The sequence below is a fragment of the Mesitornis unicolor genome, unplaced genomic scaffold (assembly GCF_000695765.1).
Source record: "Mesitornis unicolor isolate BGI_N332 unplaced genomic scaffold, ASM69576v1 scaffold34864, whole genome shotgun sequence".
In the NCBI taxonomy this organism is placed as follows: Eukaryota; Metazoa; Chordata; class Aves; order Mesitornithiformes; family Mesitornithidae; genus Mesitornis; species Mesitornis unicolor.
The window spans coordinates 4,708-19,484 of record NW_010179999.1 but is presented as its reverse complement, the minus strand read 5'-3'; the positions used below and the strand labels follow the sequence as shown (position 1 = coordinate 19,484).

Here is a 14,777-nt window from a genome sequence, read left to right as displayed (position 1 = left end):
GGTTGAGGCCTGCTGGGCCGCCAGCCGCCGGCACGGTCCGGGCCTGAGGCCCCCGAGGCCCGCGCGGGTTCTGCACCCACAGCAGGGACGGGGGACGGGGCGGGGGGGGAGCCTCTGTCCTTTGAGGGCCGACTGGGTGTGCAGGTCCATCCTGCGTGTCCCAGGAGCACATTGGTTGGGATTTCAGTTGCCAGAGCAGCTGGAGTCAGGGCTCTCTCTCATCTGTAGCCCATTTTTTGTGATTGTTTCCCGTTGCTGAGGGGAGTGGTGGTCGCTGGTATGGAAAGTCTGTCTTGCGGCTGAGTTTGATTCCTCCTCCTCACACCACAAAAATATGACTGAAAGTGTCTCCTTTGTCCAAGCTTCTTCTGACTGTAAAACTAACCTGTTCTGCTCCTGTCTCCATCATGTCATTGGTTTTGGGCTTTTCCTTATGTATTCATTTTATGTTCTTGTAACCCCTGCAGCCCTCACTGTGTTTCCTTCCTTGAGTGTCTCTGGTCTCCTCCCCAAGAGGAAATGCACAAAGTGTGCGTCAGGAGAAGTGATGGTTGAGAAACAAATGCTAAGAGATGAAGGAAGTTCTGTGACGAGGCATGGCCAGGCTAACACGCAGATACCCCTGGTCCAGGACACTGCCCTGGCCACATCGCTTGGATCGTCTGTGTTAATGGACGAATCAGTGTTTGCCTTTTCGCACCGCTGCCCTGGAGTTTTTAATGGGTTTTGTGTTCAAAGTTATTTTAAAATAACAGCTCCATCGTTACGGTGCTTGTCGTTGAGTTGCGTGCTGAATCTTTCGAAGAGAGGCACACGTGTCTTTTATTTACATTCCTCGCGTGCTGTTCCTCTCGCCCTCGTACCTGGGAGTTTCACGGTAACTTGTGATGAGACTGCGTTTGTTCTGTAGATGGGCAAGCTGAGCGGCAGAGGAGTTGCATGACTCTCTCAGGTTATGTGACAAGTCTGTAGCAGACTCTGCGTGGTTCCTGGGACTTAGGATTCCCTTTTCCCTCATCTGCCTGCTAGACAGCACCGCTCTGCTGCAGAAAAGGCTGTTGATGCTTAGGGGTTGTATTTTCTATGTAGTTGCAGCTAATAATATTTTAAGGAGTTGCAGTTTGGTGTGTGGTAGGGAGCCAGTGCCTGAACGTGCTGTAGCGTGGAGAGCAGTCACTGAAGCGTTGCCAGAGTGGCTGGTGCTACACAAATGCCTTCGGGTTTTCTAGGAGTAAAAAGATGAATTGGGTGACTCTGACAGAATTCATAAATCCACATTAGCTGTCTTTAACGGGGGTCTGCTGCACTGCCTCTCGCTGTTAAAAGTTGCACGTATAGGAGCGTAATGCAAACTATCTCTCACCTCATGGAGCGTTTCTGGCTCAGGAGAGCCTGTGGTTGGGGTCACCCTCACAGCAGGGTTGGCCCCTTGGTTCGGATGCCAGGGAAAAGAACCCCTCTGATGCATTTAAAAACTTGCATTTGCATTAAGTATTACATCCTGGGCTCTGAGAGAGCTTTAAAATTAAATGATCTTCATAGCTCCCACCTGGGAGAGGCTGTGTCCCGGCATTTCCAAGCTCCTGTGCTGCCTGGACTGGGGCTGTGGCTCTGGTCTGCCATCTGTTGAACTGCTCCAGCTTCGCCTTTGCAGGAGTTGTCCTTTTTGGAGGAATGTGGTTCAGGCTTCCCACCCTAAAAACAGGGCACAGTTTGTCAGGAGAACTCGGTCCGTCAGCAGCACCCGAGGCTTTTCTTCCCTAGACAGAAATAATTGAACTGGCTGGGTGTTGGCTTTGTTATCTCCTGCACCAGCCTCTCTGGGTGGATGGGAAATGCATCTTTAAGTGGGGAAAACAAACATAATGCCACTTTCTGAGGCCGTGCAGTGTCCTTAGGAGTGTGTTATCCAGGGATCAAGAGGTTATTGTTTGGTGAGGAGGACTTGGAGAGATAATGACATAAGCTGGAATGGTTTTGTTTGCTTTGTCTCCTGAGAAAGTAATGTTGATTCATAAGAAAGGAAGACACACTCCTCTATTTTACCTCTCTTTTTGCATCTCCCAGACACCTCTGAGGAGGAGGCTCCTCCCCTCCAGCAGAGCTTCATGATCCCCAAAAAGGAGATAAACATGGTTTCCGACATGGCCAAGTGGAAGTGCTCTCAGGTACGGCTCTGGGGTTGGGTAAGGCTGGTAAGTGCTTATTATGCTTCAGGGGCGGCCAGGGAACAGGATGAGGTAAAGCAGGTTTGGACAGGTAATGGGAAATTAAATGGTTTGTGCTTTAAAGCAGAAGAGTCGCTGCCTATTTGTAGGAAAATAACTTGGCAGTGAGGTGAGGAGTCTGGCAGTCAAATGCTCCAACACAGGAGTGAGCCAGGGAGACCAGAGATGCTTAAAAATTATTGCTGCTGCCTCCCAACAGGCTAGACAAGAAGCTGTAACTATTTCATTCTACCTAGCCTGTGCATGATGGCAAAACTGGATTTACCCAGTGCTGTTTGAACTCGGCTTGAACGCGATCCTGCTGCCTGACCCTCTACATCGCATCAGGCTGGGTTGGTTCCAGGGCCTCGCCGCCTTGCTGTGCTGGAAAGGGCTCTGCAGCCGAGGCCTTCATGTTCCTGGATAATTGGTGTCTGTGGTATGTGTGTAGCTGGTGGATCAGGCAGGCTCTCCCCTCCCTGCCTTTGAGACGTTGGTGTTAGCCCAGACTTGTCTCACCTCTTAGGAGCAGGTTCTTGCTCGATGACTGATCTGCCATGACTGAAGAGAAGCTTAAGTTATAGCCAGGTCTCAAGCAAACCTCTGGGTTTAAGTCTCCTGGGTTTAAGGACTTGCTGCTGGTCAGGGTTTCTGTGCAGGAGGGGCCCAAGGAGGGAGGGTTGGCAGTGCACTGGTCTGCTGTTCTCAGAGGCTCAGAGCTGCACTGGGTATGATGCTTCAGTAGCAGTGAATTTAAAGAAAAGACCAGTGAGGAGGCTGGGCTGTCTCCCTCTTCTCCATCACACATGAGCATGGGAGAGGGGAGATAAGGGCCAGGTCTGGGAGAAGCAGAGCAGGATCTCTAAGGGACAGGTGAGACTGCAGAGCCAAGAAGTTTGAATTAGACCTGGTAGGAGGCAGGGAGCTGAGGGGAGGATTTCAGGGGCAGTGTGAGCTTTTTTAGGATTCTCCTTTCTGTAATTTTTCCAGCGATGCAGAGTTCTTGGTGCAGTCGCCATCTGCCTCTGCGGTCTGCCAAAAATAGCAGTCACCTCGCAGCAAGCCCTGTGCCCTGGGTGTCTCCGAGAAAGCAGCGCTGTGTGTTGGGAAAGGTTCCCTTGGTGTGCAGGAGCGTTCCCGTGCCGCGTTGCGTGTTCAAACAGACGATGGTGTTCACTAACGCCCTGCTCTCCCGGGTGTGTTTGCAGGCGTACGCAGATTACATGGGCTTCATCCTCACTCTGAATGAAGGTGTCAAGGGCAAGAAGCTGACCTGCGAATACGAAGTTTCAGAGGTAGGAGAAGAGTTTGGATCTCTTCGTTTCTCCTTTTTCTCTCTTTTTTTTCCTTTTTTTTTTTTTTTTGGCTCTACAGTGAGTATTTCCTAGACGAGGAATGAGTTGGCAGCTCATCTGGGAGGCAGGCAGAATAAATGTGGTTGGATTATGCTTGGGGATGCAAATGTCAGCCTGCGGCCCTCCCTCGAGGAGGCAGAGGCTCTGCATGTGCTCACTGGACGGGAAACGAAGCAAGTTACACGTGAACAGAAGCTGGTGGTGAAAAGGAGTGTGCAGAAAGGACATGTGTTGACCCTGGTTTCACAGCCTGGCTTCAACCAGCGATGTTTTAAAGACATGGTATTCCCCTCTGGTTGCAGACAAAAGGCTGAGGTATCTGTACAGTTCCTGCTCACCCGCTGGCCTTTCTGTGGGACCTTGGGCACGCCATTTGTCTCCCTGTCCCCAGGCCTCCCTGGTACTCAGATGGTGTTAACAGCACCGATCTCGTCCTGCGCCATAGCTGAGGTGCGTGAGGTCTGGTTTGATGCTGTGTGAGCTCAAGGGACATCATGGAGTGGACCTGCCTCGCCAAGTTTTAATGCCGGTTCACCTCAGCGGGGCACGGTGAGATGGTTTGGAGACAGAGGGGAAGGGCAGGCGTCCTCAGTGTTGCGGCTTCAGTCATGCTCAGGGCGTGCTGAGGTCTCCCTGAGTGCTGCTGTGATCTGCAAAGTGTGAGTTGGGTGTCAGCTTCGTTCCTCTCTCGCGCACTGGATCCCACTCTCTTCTTCTGTATTGCAGCGAGGAGATTCTCGGGTGCGTTTTTGCTGTTCAAACTTACCATGGCTGTGCAAGAAAGCTGGGAACAGTCTAAGAAGAGGCCTAAGGAGACTGGGTCCTGTCTTTTTAGCTTCATTCTGGTGTGGGAAGGCAGCTTGCGGTGATCTTGAACCTAGTCATTTATGTTTCAAGCAGGCATGTTAAGGCCAGCCTTCCCTTCTAGGAGCCAGTGTGTGAATGACAAACTTGCTTGTAGTTCCACGGGGGGGATAAGGGATAATGAGTCCCTCCCCAACAGGCTTTGTGTCCACCTTTTGTTCCTTCAGTTCAGTAGAAAATGCTGTCTGCTCTTGCTTTCCACTGTTTGCATTTCACCTTTGAGTTTTGCCTTTGTCATGATCTTGTTCATTCCCAACCATTCACAGAGAGGGAAACAAAGCATTAAAAATGAGCAAAACAAAGGGGAGAGGGAGAAACTCTCTTCTGCCAACCCCTGTGAGCTGTCAGCTGCCTAGGAAAAGCTGTATCGGGGCTGTGTCCATGCAGCAGATCCCTTTTGGAGTGAATGTTTTCCATCCGCAGTCCTAATCCAGGTGGCAAACAAGAGGCACGATCCCAACAGTTTGGGAAGTGGCAGGGACCACATCTCATTCCCCTCGCGCTGAGGAGAGCAGAAGCCTGTGACTTGAAACGCAGGTGGAGCATCCCCAGGGTTGCCTTGTTGATGAGGTTGCCTGTTCACACGGGTTCGTTTGTAGATCAAACTGCTTATCTGTGCTTTTAAAGGCTCAGCCCCTTGTGGCCTCTGCTTGCATCTCTGCGCCGCTTTCTTCTCTCTTGCTGTACCAGCCGCTGATGTGCTTTTGTGCCGTCCCATCTTCCTCCCTGATCAAATGCTGGGGACGCCTTCCTTTGGCAAATGACCTCCTGGAATCCTTTCTGCTGAACGCGTATCCTCTCTGTGACTTTACTGGTATTGCTTTGCTGCGGGGAAGAGGAAAAAAAAAGCACGTGTGGTCTGCTCTGCTTTGAAAGAGACAGCTTAATGGTTTCCAGAGCAGTGTGTGTCGATACCAAACCGTCTGCGGCCACGAGAGCTGGATCCTTTGGGGGCTGAGCCCCCTCTGAGACTTGCTGAGCTTGCTCTGCTCTTACTGAGAAATTGCATGGAGCTGTCTGGGGTTTTGCTGGAGGCATCTGACAAGTGGTGATAGCCGGGCTGTTGTTTAGGACTCTGGCGTAGACACTATGTCTGGCACAAGGTTTTATGACTGATAGGCTGTGACCTGCCTTCTCCTGGAGGGAGCACTTTTTGTGTGGGGATGCATGCGGCAGCTGCTGGGGCTGCAGCCTGGAGCAGGTTTTCAGAGCTGTGACTTCCATCAGAGCAGCAGGGCAGTGAGGAGGAGGTTAATTTTGGCCATTTGAGGAGCAGACCTTCCCTTCAAACAGTTTGCTGCACTGGGAAAAATTAGCCAGCCTTGTGGCTTGCTCTGGTTTCAGGAGAGAACTGAGGGAAGCAGCAAATGCCCTGATTTTAGCAGCTCCCCCCTCTAACAGGACCCAAGGAGCCCCCAGGGACAGGCTTGGTCCCCGCAGGCAGCTCTGGCTGCTGCGATGCCTTCTCAGCACCTCCGTCTGCCTGGCTCCTGCTCTTCAGAGATGCTGACAGGTCTCTGCTCTGTAGGAGGCTCCATGGTTTGCCTTTGGGACCGGTGGCAGACTCAGGGTCAAGGGGATGCAAAATCAGCACAACGAGAAGAGCGGGGGGAGGCTGCCCTTGCTTTGATCACTGGAAAGGTAAAGCAAAAATAGAACTTAAAAACCCAGCCAGGCAAAACAAGGCTGCAGTGGTGCTGATGGTTGTGTTCCCGTAAGCTCTGCTCATCCCCTCCTTCTCTCCCACTGGGGTCAGCCCTGGATGCACAAGTTTCCTCTGCTGGACAATGGGAAGCCGCTTCCTTTAGTAACCCCCTTTTCAAAGGGCCTTGAGCCCCAAACGAGCTGCATCTCTTTAATTATTTATTGGCATGGCTGAGCCAGCAGCTGGGTCCTGCTCTCCGGTGTTCAGTGGGGCTGGGCTTTTTAATCCCTTTAAAGCGAGCGTGTGGGGAAGGGGAGGTTTGGCTCTCGCACTCCCCAAGGCCTGCGGGCAGAGCTGGGGAGGGGGAAGGAGCCGATCTTTGCCAGCCATTTATCCAGGCAGCACTGAGTGCTCGCTGAGAGGGGTTTGAAATACGGTAGCTGCTCGTAATGAGCTGCTGGTGCCGGCGGATAAATCACCAGCATGATTTAATTATTTAATGCAACCCAGTGCTGGGGATGCTGTTGGTTAATTGGAGGGGAATGCAATAGCCAGGAAGGAGGAGAGCTGAGTCCAAACCTGGCCCGCTGCAGCGGGGAGGCACTGGGTTTCTGCAGCGTTTTGGGCAGCAGGGAGCTGAAGCAGAAGGGTTTGTGCTGCCTTGGTCCATGTCTATCTGAGGCACCGGCTCCAGCTTGTAGCCTCACCAGGGCACCCGGAGATTCTGTCCCCCTGTGTCCCTTGTGTCTTTTGTGTTCCTGGCATGCTCAGGACTTCTCCTCTGTCCCACCCTGGCTCAGCAGCCAAGTGTTGAGGTCCTGTGGGGTGGGTGGATCCCTACCCTACCTGATCCCGCTTCCCACTGCCTGATCCTACCATTTCCTTGGGATGGCACCTGGGGAGCTGCTGTCTGTGGGAGGCTGTGTGTGCCATGAGACCCTTCCTGATGGGAGCGGAGCGCATGAGGAGCGATCTGCAGCTGGTTCGGTGGCAGCATGGCTCTGCCATGCCTCGCTCTGCCCACCCCCTTTGTGTGGCACTTCAAGGGCTGGAAACTTGCTGGGCTCGGCTGTTTCCTTGTCCTCCCGGCAGGCAGCGTGAAGAATTGAACCACAGCCCAGGAGACCAGCCGGCTTCACACGGTCGATGCCTCCAGCAAAGTCAAACCAGCCGCTGCTTCTGCTGTCCTCTTTGTCCCCTTGAAGGAGGAATCCCCTCTCGAGACAGAGGAGCCTACATTGCCCGGGGCCTGGCCAGCTGCTGTGGCGGCTGACAGCTCTCTGTATGCTTGGAGTTGGGTGAGGAGAATCCTGGAGCCTCTGGCAGGCTTGACCGGGTGTCGGCAGAGCCTCCTAAAACTGTTCAGAGTCGCTTAAAGCGCTGCCTCTTGGTGCTGGGGGTGCAGCTGTTCCCCAGCTGCATGGGCAAAGCACAGATGAGCTGTCTGCATTGGCCAGCCCTGGTCCTAACAGCACAGCTTGAAACATGGTGCTGTATTGCCTGTTGTACTTCTCTTCTCTCCATGGCCACAGCAGTGCCTCCTCCAGTCGCTCTCATACGTCCTACACGGGTTCCTTACTTTCTCCTTCCAGCACTAGGTGTAAGAAAGATGGCTCTGTTGTCTTGCTGTTGCATTTGTCTTCCTGTCAGCTTTGTTTGAATCAAGAGCTGAGAGCTTCTCATGCTCGCTCTGGTGAGACCCCTGGACTGATCTGCTGAGGGGAAGGATGGTTTTCCTGGCCTTTCTGCATTCTGGGGACAGTTGGCACATCCTGTTCCTGCTTTTCACCCTTGGGAAGAGTGGTGTGGGCTTTAATAACTCCAATCCCAGGTAGAGATGTCAGAGCCTGAGGGACTGCTGTAGTTTATGTCACTGTGGCCCCTGATCTTCTTTGTCTCTGTAGCCCATTGAAAAATTGGTGGCTCTTCTGAACACCCTTGACAGATGGATCGATGAAACCCCGCCAGTGGATCAACCTTCTCGCTTTGGGAACAAAGCCTTCAGGACCTGGTACGCCAAACTAGACCAGGTGAGCATGTCTTTCTCGTGCAGTGTTATATGCAGCTCCTACAGACAGGCAGCAGGGGTAGCAGAATGGCTCCATCGTTGTGTGGCAGCCAAGCAGCATACAGAGCAATACTGAGATTAGCTGTGAAGGATCCACATCTTGCCCTTGATCTGGTGCTGTCCTCTCCTCTTATGACAGCATATGGTCCATGTAAATGCCCTTGGCTGGGTCTCCAAGTCCTGGATGAGCCATGAGGGCCCTCCAAGCCCAAGGAACTTCTTTGCTTTGTGACTGACCACTGTGTCTGCTAGCTGATGGATGAGACACAAAATCAGAGGAAGGTTGTGAAGTTGCTCAACTTCCCTCAGCTCAGAGCACTTGCCCAGCACTGAGCTCTGGAGGTGGCACAGGCAGGGTCCCAGCAGCAATGAGCTTGCAGTGGTCTGCTGCTCAATTAATGCTTTAATATTATATTAATGGTGGGTAACTGAGTTGATGTACTTGGATGGTGAAGCTTTTTTTTTTCCTGCAGGAGGTGTGTGGCCTGGGTAAGTGTTAGGATAAGCTCTCTCTGAATTGCTCCATCTCTGGAGTTTACTTCTTCAACAGGGGAACTTACTCCTCTCTCATGCTGGCTCTGGCTGTTGTAGGAGTGCACCATTGCAGCTCCCACTCTTCAGCAGTGTCTGAGCAGCGGGTGAGTTGTTCCTGGGGACTGTGACAGATCTGCACTCACTCAAGGGAGTCTTTTTTGTCTTCCAGGAAGCCGAAAGGTTGGTGGCAACAGTGATTCCCAGGCATTTGGCTGACGCTGCACAAGAGGTGGCTGTGTACCTAAAGGAGTCTGTGGGGAACTCCACTCGCATTGACTATGGCACAGGTACCTGGGCACACACGCTGGCTGTGATTGGACCCCCAGAGTAGTGACCCTTTGGAGGCTGCACTTATTTAAATATGTTATTGCCACTGTTTTTAGTGCCAGCTTGAAACAAACAGGGCTTCCTCTTCCTTCTGTCCAGTGTGGGCTATGACTGAGAGAGCTGGGACTGGGAGCAGGGCTGTGCTAGAGCTATGACCCCCTTTTCATGTCTCATCCGAGGAAATGTGAACCAGGCTGTGCAAGCTGCTCTAGGATAAGCTGTAGGATCTGCTTTACCACGTACAGCAGTCCTGCACCTGCGGATCTGCAATAGGCAGTTTAGATGGATAAAATGTAATTGCTTGAGTTGTAACTAGGGGGGGGCAACTTTCTGTTCAAAGAGACTTTGAAATCTGAAGGCAGAAGCATTTTGCACCTAAGGAGATACCGGATTGCAGGTTGGAGTAGCCACACTGGCTTCAGTTAGACCTAAATCCAGAATTGTCTATATGCTCTGCTCCTCTGTCTGGAGGACAGATGTGTCCTCGCTAAAAGGCAGCAGAGCAGAATGCTGTGGGTGCAAGGAAACGTGACTTTGGACCTGGGCAGGGAGAGGAAGAGGAGGACGTAGGTAAAAGGATGAAGAGCTGGAGGCTGTACAGTGCTTGCCTGCAGAGCTGCAGCTTGTCGGCACCAGGGGGAGATGTTGTCTTTGGAAAGGGACCTGCTGGCTGGGGTTTTGTCAGCTCAGGGAAGGAAATTCAGCCTTTCCTCCCCTCCTGTGTCCCAAGCCAGAGGCCCATGTCCCAGCTCACAGTGGCTGGACCATAGATGCACTTTGTCCCTACGCTGGGAGCTGCACTTCATAGCATGGAGCTGCTGATCTTGTACTCTCCCTATTTCTGTGGTCCCTTCTACTAAAAGACATTTCTGGGTTTGCTGGTTGTTTCTTTTCCTTGCTGTTAGCTGAAGGACCAAGCTGCAGAGACTCAGCCTGAGATCCCAGTACCTTTTGGGTCAGACTGTTCCCGGCAGCATCATGGGATCTGCATCCTTCCAACACAGAGATATTTCTGAAGCAGGAGGAAATCTGTTTACTTGCAGATGTGAGGTTCTCTTGCATCCCCCAGGCAGATGCTCCACTTCCCCTGCTGTGCCAAGCTCCTGGGAAGAGCCCTGCTTGCTCTCAATATGCCCAGTGTTGGAGTTGTTTTTCCTCAAGAACTCCTTGTTCTCTCAAAGTTAATAATCACGTTATAAATGTCTAGAAGGTGTGCTTTGGGTGGGTGCTGCGTGGTGATGAAATGTTGTCAGCTCATGGCATTAATAGGGACAATAGGGCTGGGGCTTTTGAGATGGGACTGTGATTGCTGTGATTTCTGAAGAGCTGTTGTGGTGCCCTCAGAAAGGTTGTCCTGGGGACCAGAGACACCAGTGTCACGTCTATTTATGTCTTTTAATTCTAGGGCACGAAGCTGCATTTGCAGCCTTTCTCTGCTGCCTCTGCAAAATCGGTGTGCTCAGAGTGGATGACCAGATGGCCATCGTCTTTAAAGTATTTAACAGGTGAGGTAATGGAAGGAGAAGGACTGGAAGCATTGAGCTGTTTGGGGACAGGTCCCTGACAGTGCCCCCTTCCAGCTGTCTGAGATGTGTGAGATGTCACTTGCCTGTTCTGCACACCAGATTCCTGTAGTCTGGGCTGATCGTGCCCCCTTCCTTCTGCTCATCTGCACCCATTGGGAGTAAGAATTCGTAAGAGTCATCTCCTCCTGGGGTGTGAGCTGGGCAAATCAAAGGCCTTCTACAAAGACGTCTACATAATTAGAGAATGTGAGTGCTGAAGGGCTTCCTGGCCTAGGGAAAAAGGACAGAATGGGAAAACTGAAGACAAATTTAGACAAAATTAGGAGGCGGATGTACTTTTTAATGGCTGTACCCATTATAACTGTCTCCAAAAGAGGTGATAGCACCTTGTCTGATACCAGCTGAGCCTTGTTCTGGGAAGTTACTTTGTTTGAGCACAAGTTACTGAGCTCTGCAGAGGTATGCGAGTGAAGCTCTGTAGTTTGTGGTAGACAAGGATGTCTGATCAGAGGATCTAACATCTCTTCAGGCATTAAAGAAAAATAATCTGTGAAACTGGCAGGCCTCCACTGCTCCTCTCAATGTGTTTCCAGTCCAGGAGGTAGGGTTGGTAGTGATGAAACTGGTGGAATGGGTGTTTGGAGTCCAGAGATCTAATCCCAGCTGTATCGCTGTTTGGTGGCATCAAAACAATTTCCTTCAATAGTACTTCCAGCTTTAATTTTCCACCTGAAAAGTGGAAGTAGCGGTTGCTGTAAGGTGGAAAGCTCTTTCTGAGCTCTTTTGGAAGTTATTGAAGGAGAGCGAAGTGTCAATGTTTTCATATAACAGTGGGGGTGGAGAAAGATCTGCACCAACACACAACACTGCAGATAAAATAAACCCCTGCCACTTGATTTCTTAATGAATTTGGTGTAAAAACAAAAAAATACCAACTGTTTTTAGAAGGTGCTGGTGTTTGGTACTATAGGTACCATCAGACTGCTTTCTCTGGTAAATGAGCTGAATACATATTCTATGTACTGTGCTGTATGTGGGGGTCCGACTTCCAAGTGATGAAGTTGTGTCCTTCTCCAGACTGGTGGTTCTTGTCCTCATGTAAGTCAGTCAAAAGAGCAGAAGACCTTACCTTAACCCTTCCTTCTGTCTTTGGTCTCAGGTACCTGGAAGTGATGCGAAAGCTTCAGAAGACTTACAGGATGGAGCCTGCTGGCAGCCAGGGCGTGTGGGGCTTGGATGACTTCCAATTTCTACCTTTCATATGGGGCAGTTCTCAACTGATAGGTACTAATGAAAATCTTCTCGTGTCCCAGCCTGCCCCCTGCCCTGTCTGTCTAGGTTGCAAAGATTATGAGGCTTAGGACTGACTTAAATTCACATATGCCAAATTTGTGTATCATACAGCAGAAGAGTTTGCTTGGAGCTGGATTTTTTTCTCAGCTTTCCAAATAAAGCTAGTTGCTTAGGTTGGGAGATGGAAGACTTCCTTGTAGAGTCCATCTGTCTATTGCAATGTCTGCAACCCTTTTAGAAGGAGAGTCTTGGTTTTGGTGCTAGAAAACACATTTTTCTGCCCTGGGGAGTTTGATAGATGCTCTCACTGCTGAGCATTGGGGTGGGAGATGAGCTGGAAGGGAGCAGCTCTGTGCTGACTTCTGAAGAGCTCTGTTGGGAGGTTCATGTTTCTTGTGGATGAGGGGCAGGACAAGACCTGATTGAACTTGGTCTCAGAAGGGGGGGGGCATACAGGTTACTCCCTGTTGTTTCTTACTCTTTTTAGACCATCCAAATCTGGAGCCTCGGCACTTTGTTGACGAGAAGGTGGTAAATGAAAACCATAAGGACTTCATGTTCCTGGAGTGTATCCTCTTCATTACAGAGGTGAGGACTGAAAGGTTTGTCCCACAGGGAAGTTCTCTTGACTTGAGATACTTGGCTCTGGCTGTGGTTTTCTCTTCCTCCTTTGCTTGTTTGCTCTCATGGAACTGTGTGGATGAACTGTTGTTGCATGTCTGAGGTGCTCCCCTTGAATGGGTTGAGACAGGGACATTGAGAGGAAAGTGTAATTAAGCCAGATGGGCTGTGGAGTGCAGTTGAAGGTAGCTGTAAAAAGAGCAAACAAATAACCTTGGAGCAGTCAGTGGGAACTTGGATGGGGAAGACTGGTGCCTGCAAGTGTGCTAGGAAGATGAAGTAGGAGCTGGGTTTGCCAAGATAACCTCCCTTCTCCTTGGCTTTTGGGTGCTGCCCAGCAGGCCCTGGCCCTCCCCTTGCTTAGGGCAGGTGCCCAAACCTCCGTGCAGCTTGGTCTTCCTCAAATTCTACCAGAAGAGTTGCCCATTAAATGCGCCTTATTTGCAGACAATTCAGAGCAGAGATGGTGCTGAGGTTCACCAGGCTGGCAGTGCTACCACAGCCATGTGTCTGCTCAAGCCCTGCAGGGCCCCTGGGTGAGGGACCCGTGATATTGAGCTTGTTGCCAAGTGTGGGCAGTGTTTCTCAGTGAGGGAGCTTTTTTGCCCTCAGCTGCAGGGGATGACCTGGCTGTGTCTCTGCCGTTCCCCCTTGCTGCATGGTCTGGGCAGGGAGAGCAAGAACAAGACGCGCTGTTGTGGTGAGGGATTTCTTGTCTCTGGCAAGAGAGAGTTGATGGGATTAATTTTGAAGGACAAAGCACGGTTCTTCCCTTTTGTTCTGTTTGCTTTTCCTCTACTCCTTGCATCTCTAAATTAGTGATTAGATGAGAAGGGAGGTTACAGAATATGAACTTAGTCTTTTATGTAGGAAATTTTTATAGGAGCTTTTGACCCAAACTCCAGGAGCTGCTGTGTCAAGTACTGCTGCAACTCGTAGGGTTTGCTGGTACTTAGCACCTCGCAGGGTGGGAGCCTTAATGCAGAGTTAAATCATGCCATGGGTGGTAAAGGGGTGCTGGCGGAAGAGATCAAGATGAGGACAGGGAAGCAGAAGCCAAGATGGTCTAAGATTTAGTTTAATTTGGGCCTCTGTAATATCCAGACAGTGCACAAACCTGTTAAAAACATAAACCCAGACATCTCTTGACATGTGTGTAGAAAATTCTGCAGTACACAGATAACACACGATAACAGCACCGTGCTGTTTCTTCAGGTAGCTCTGCTTTTGCCTGCAGAAAGTTAGCTTTGTAGTAGGCTTTCAGAATAAGCGATTTCACTCCTTTTTCTGCCCGCTTGTTGAGAATCGTGCGCTTCAGTGTTTCTGCTGGGTTCCTCAGTGCCACCTGGTGGCAGGGAGCCCTCCTCTCTGGTCCTCCCGGCGTGAGCCGCTCAGGGATGGCAACAATCTGGATTATCAAATGCACGGTGTTTTCAATTCATCTTCATGCAAGCGCTGTTTCTGTTTCGTAAAGACTTTGCTTTTAAAATTTCATTTTTCTCTCCCAAAAGCCTGGAAGGCTGTTACTGCCACTAGAGGGGGCTGAGGCAGCCTCGAGTGCCCTCCAAATGCTTTCTCTCCAAAATCAACAACAAAACAACATAGCAGGGAAGAAGAGAGAAAGGATTAAAGACTTTAATAAATGAACGATATTATTTTCTTCTGAGCTTGTCAGCTGGCAGCAGCTCTCCTTTAAAGGCGTTAAACACGTAGCAAACACCACACCAGTTCCCATAGTGGCTCTGTTAGGTCTTACTGACATGAGAGCAGGTTTTGTTTCAGCAAGCTACAACCAAGGTAGGTTGTTTTCTTCCATCTGAGAAAATATTCTGTTGAGCAGATATTTTTCTCAGCCCCTGGGTGACGTTTCAGGGATGTGAATACACAGTGCCTTGGTGTTTGCCACGTGTATATTTAAACCTCAGGCTCTTAAAGTAGCAGTGAGATGGTGAACCCGCCGAGGCATCCTCCTCACGGCAGCACCACCCCGCACCAGCCCTGTGTGAGCTGCCCACTGTTGGGAAGTCTGCAGGGTGGCTCTTGAATAGTGTGAGGTTTACAGAGCCGACCGCCGAGGCATCCTCCTCACGGCAGCACCACTCCGCACCAGCCCTGTGTGAGCTGCCCGCTGTTGGGAAATCTGCAGGGTGGGTTTGGACCTGAACGGGTAGCTCTTGAATAGCGTGAGGTTTACAGAGCTGGCTGGGACTTGAGCCATCCCCCTGCTGCCACCTTGCTGACCGCGGGGTGCGTGCGGTACCCGTAGGTGCAAGGATGAGGAGGGTTTGGGGTCTGGCCGTGGTAGGGGCTGTGGACGGCAGCGATGGCAGGGCTGTG

At 51.0% G+C, this 14,777-nt stretch overlaps 1 protein-coding gene across 1 annotated transcript in view; it reads left to right on the top strand.

The window, feature by feature from the left end:
• Window positions 1–2,070: 2,070 nt before the first annotated feature.
• Window positions 2,071–14,777, top strand: part of PPP2R4 (protein phosphatase 2A activator, regulatory subunit 4) — a gene marked incomplete at its 3' end in the record, with an annotated part of 14,999 nt that continues 2,292 nt past the window's right edge. Inside the window, exons 1-7 of the mRNA XM_010182975.1 lie at window positions 2,071–2,168; window positions 3,416–3,502; window positions 7,976–8,101; window positions 8,843–8,960; window positions 10,406–10,505; window positions 11,686–11,810; window positions 12,307–12,407. Coding sequence (XP_010181277.1) covers window positions 2,109–2,168; window positions 3,416–3,502; window positions 7,976–8,101; window positions 8,843–8,960; window positions 10,406–10,505; window positions 11,686–11,810; window positions 12,307–12,407 — 717 coding nt within the window. The remainder of the gene's footprint in view (window positions 2,169–3,415; window positions 3,503–7,975; window positions 8,102–8,842; window positions 8,961–10,405; window positions 10,506–11,685; window positions 11,811–12,306; window positions 12,408–14,777) is intronic.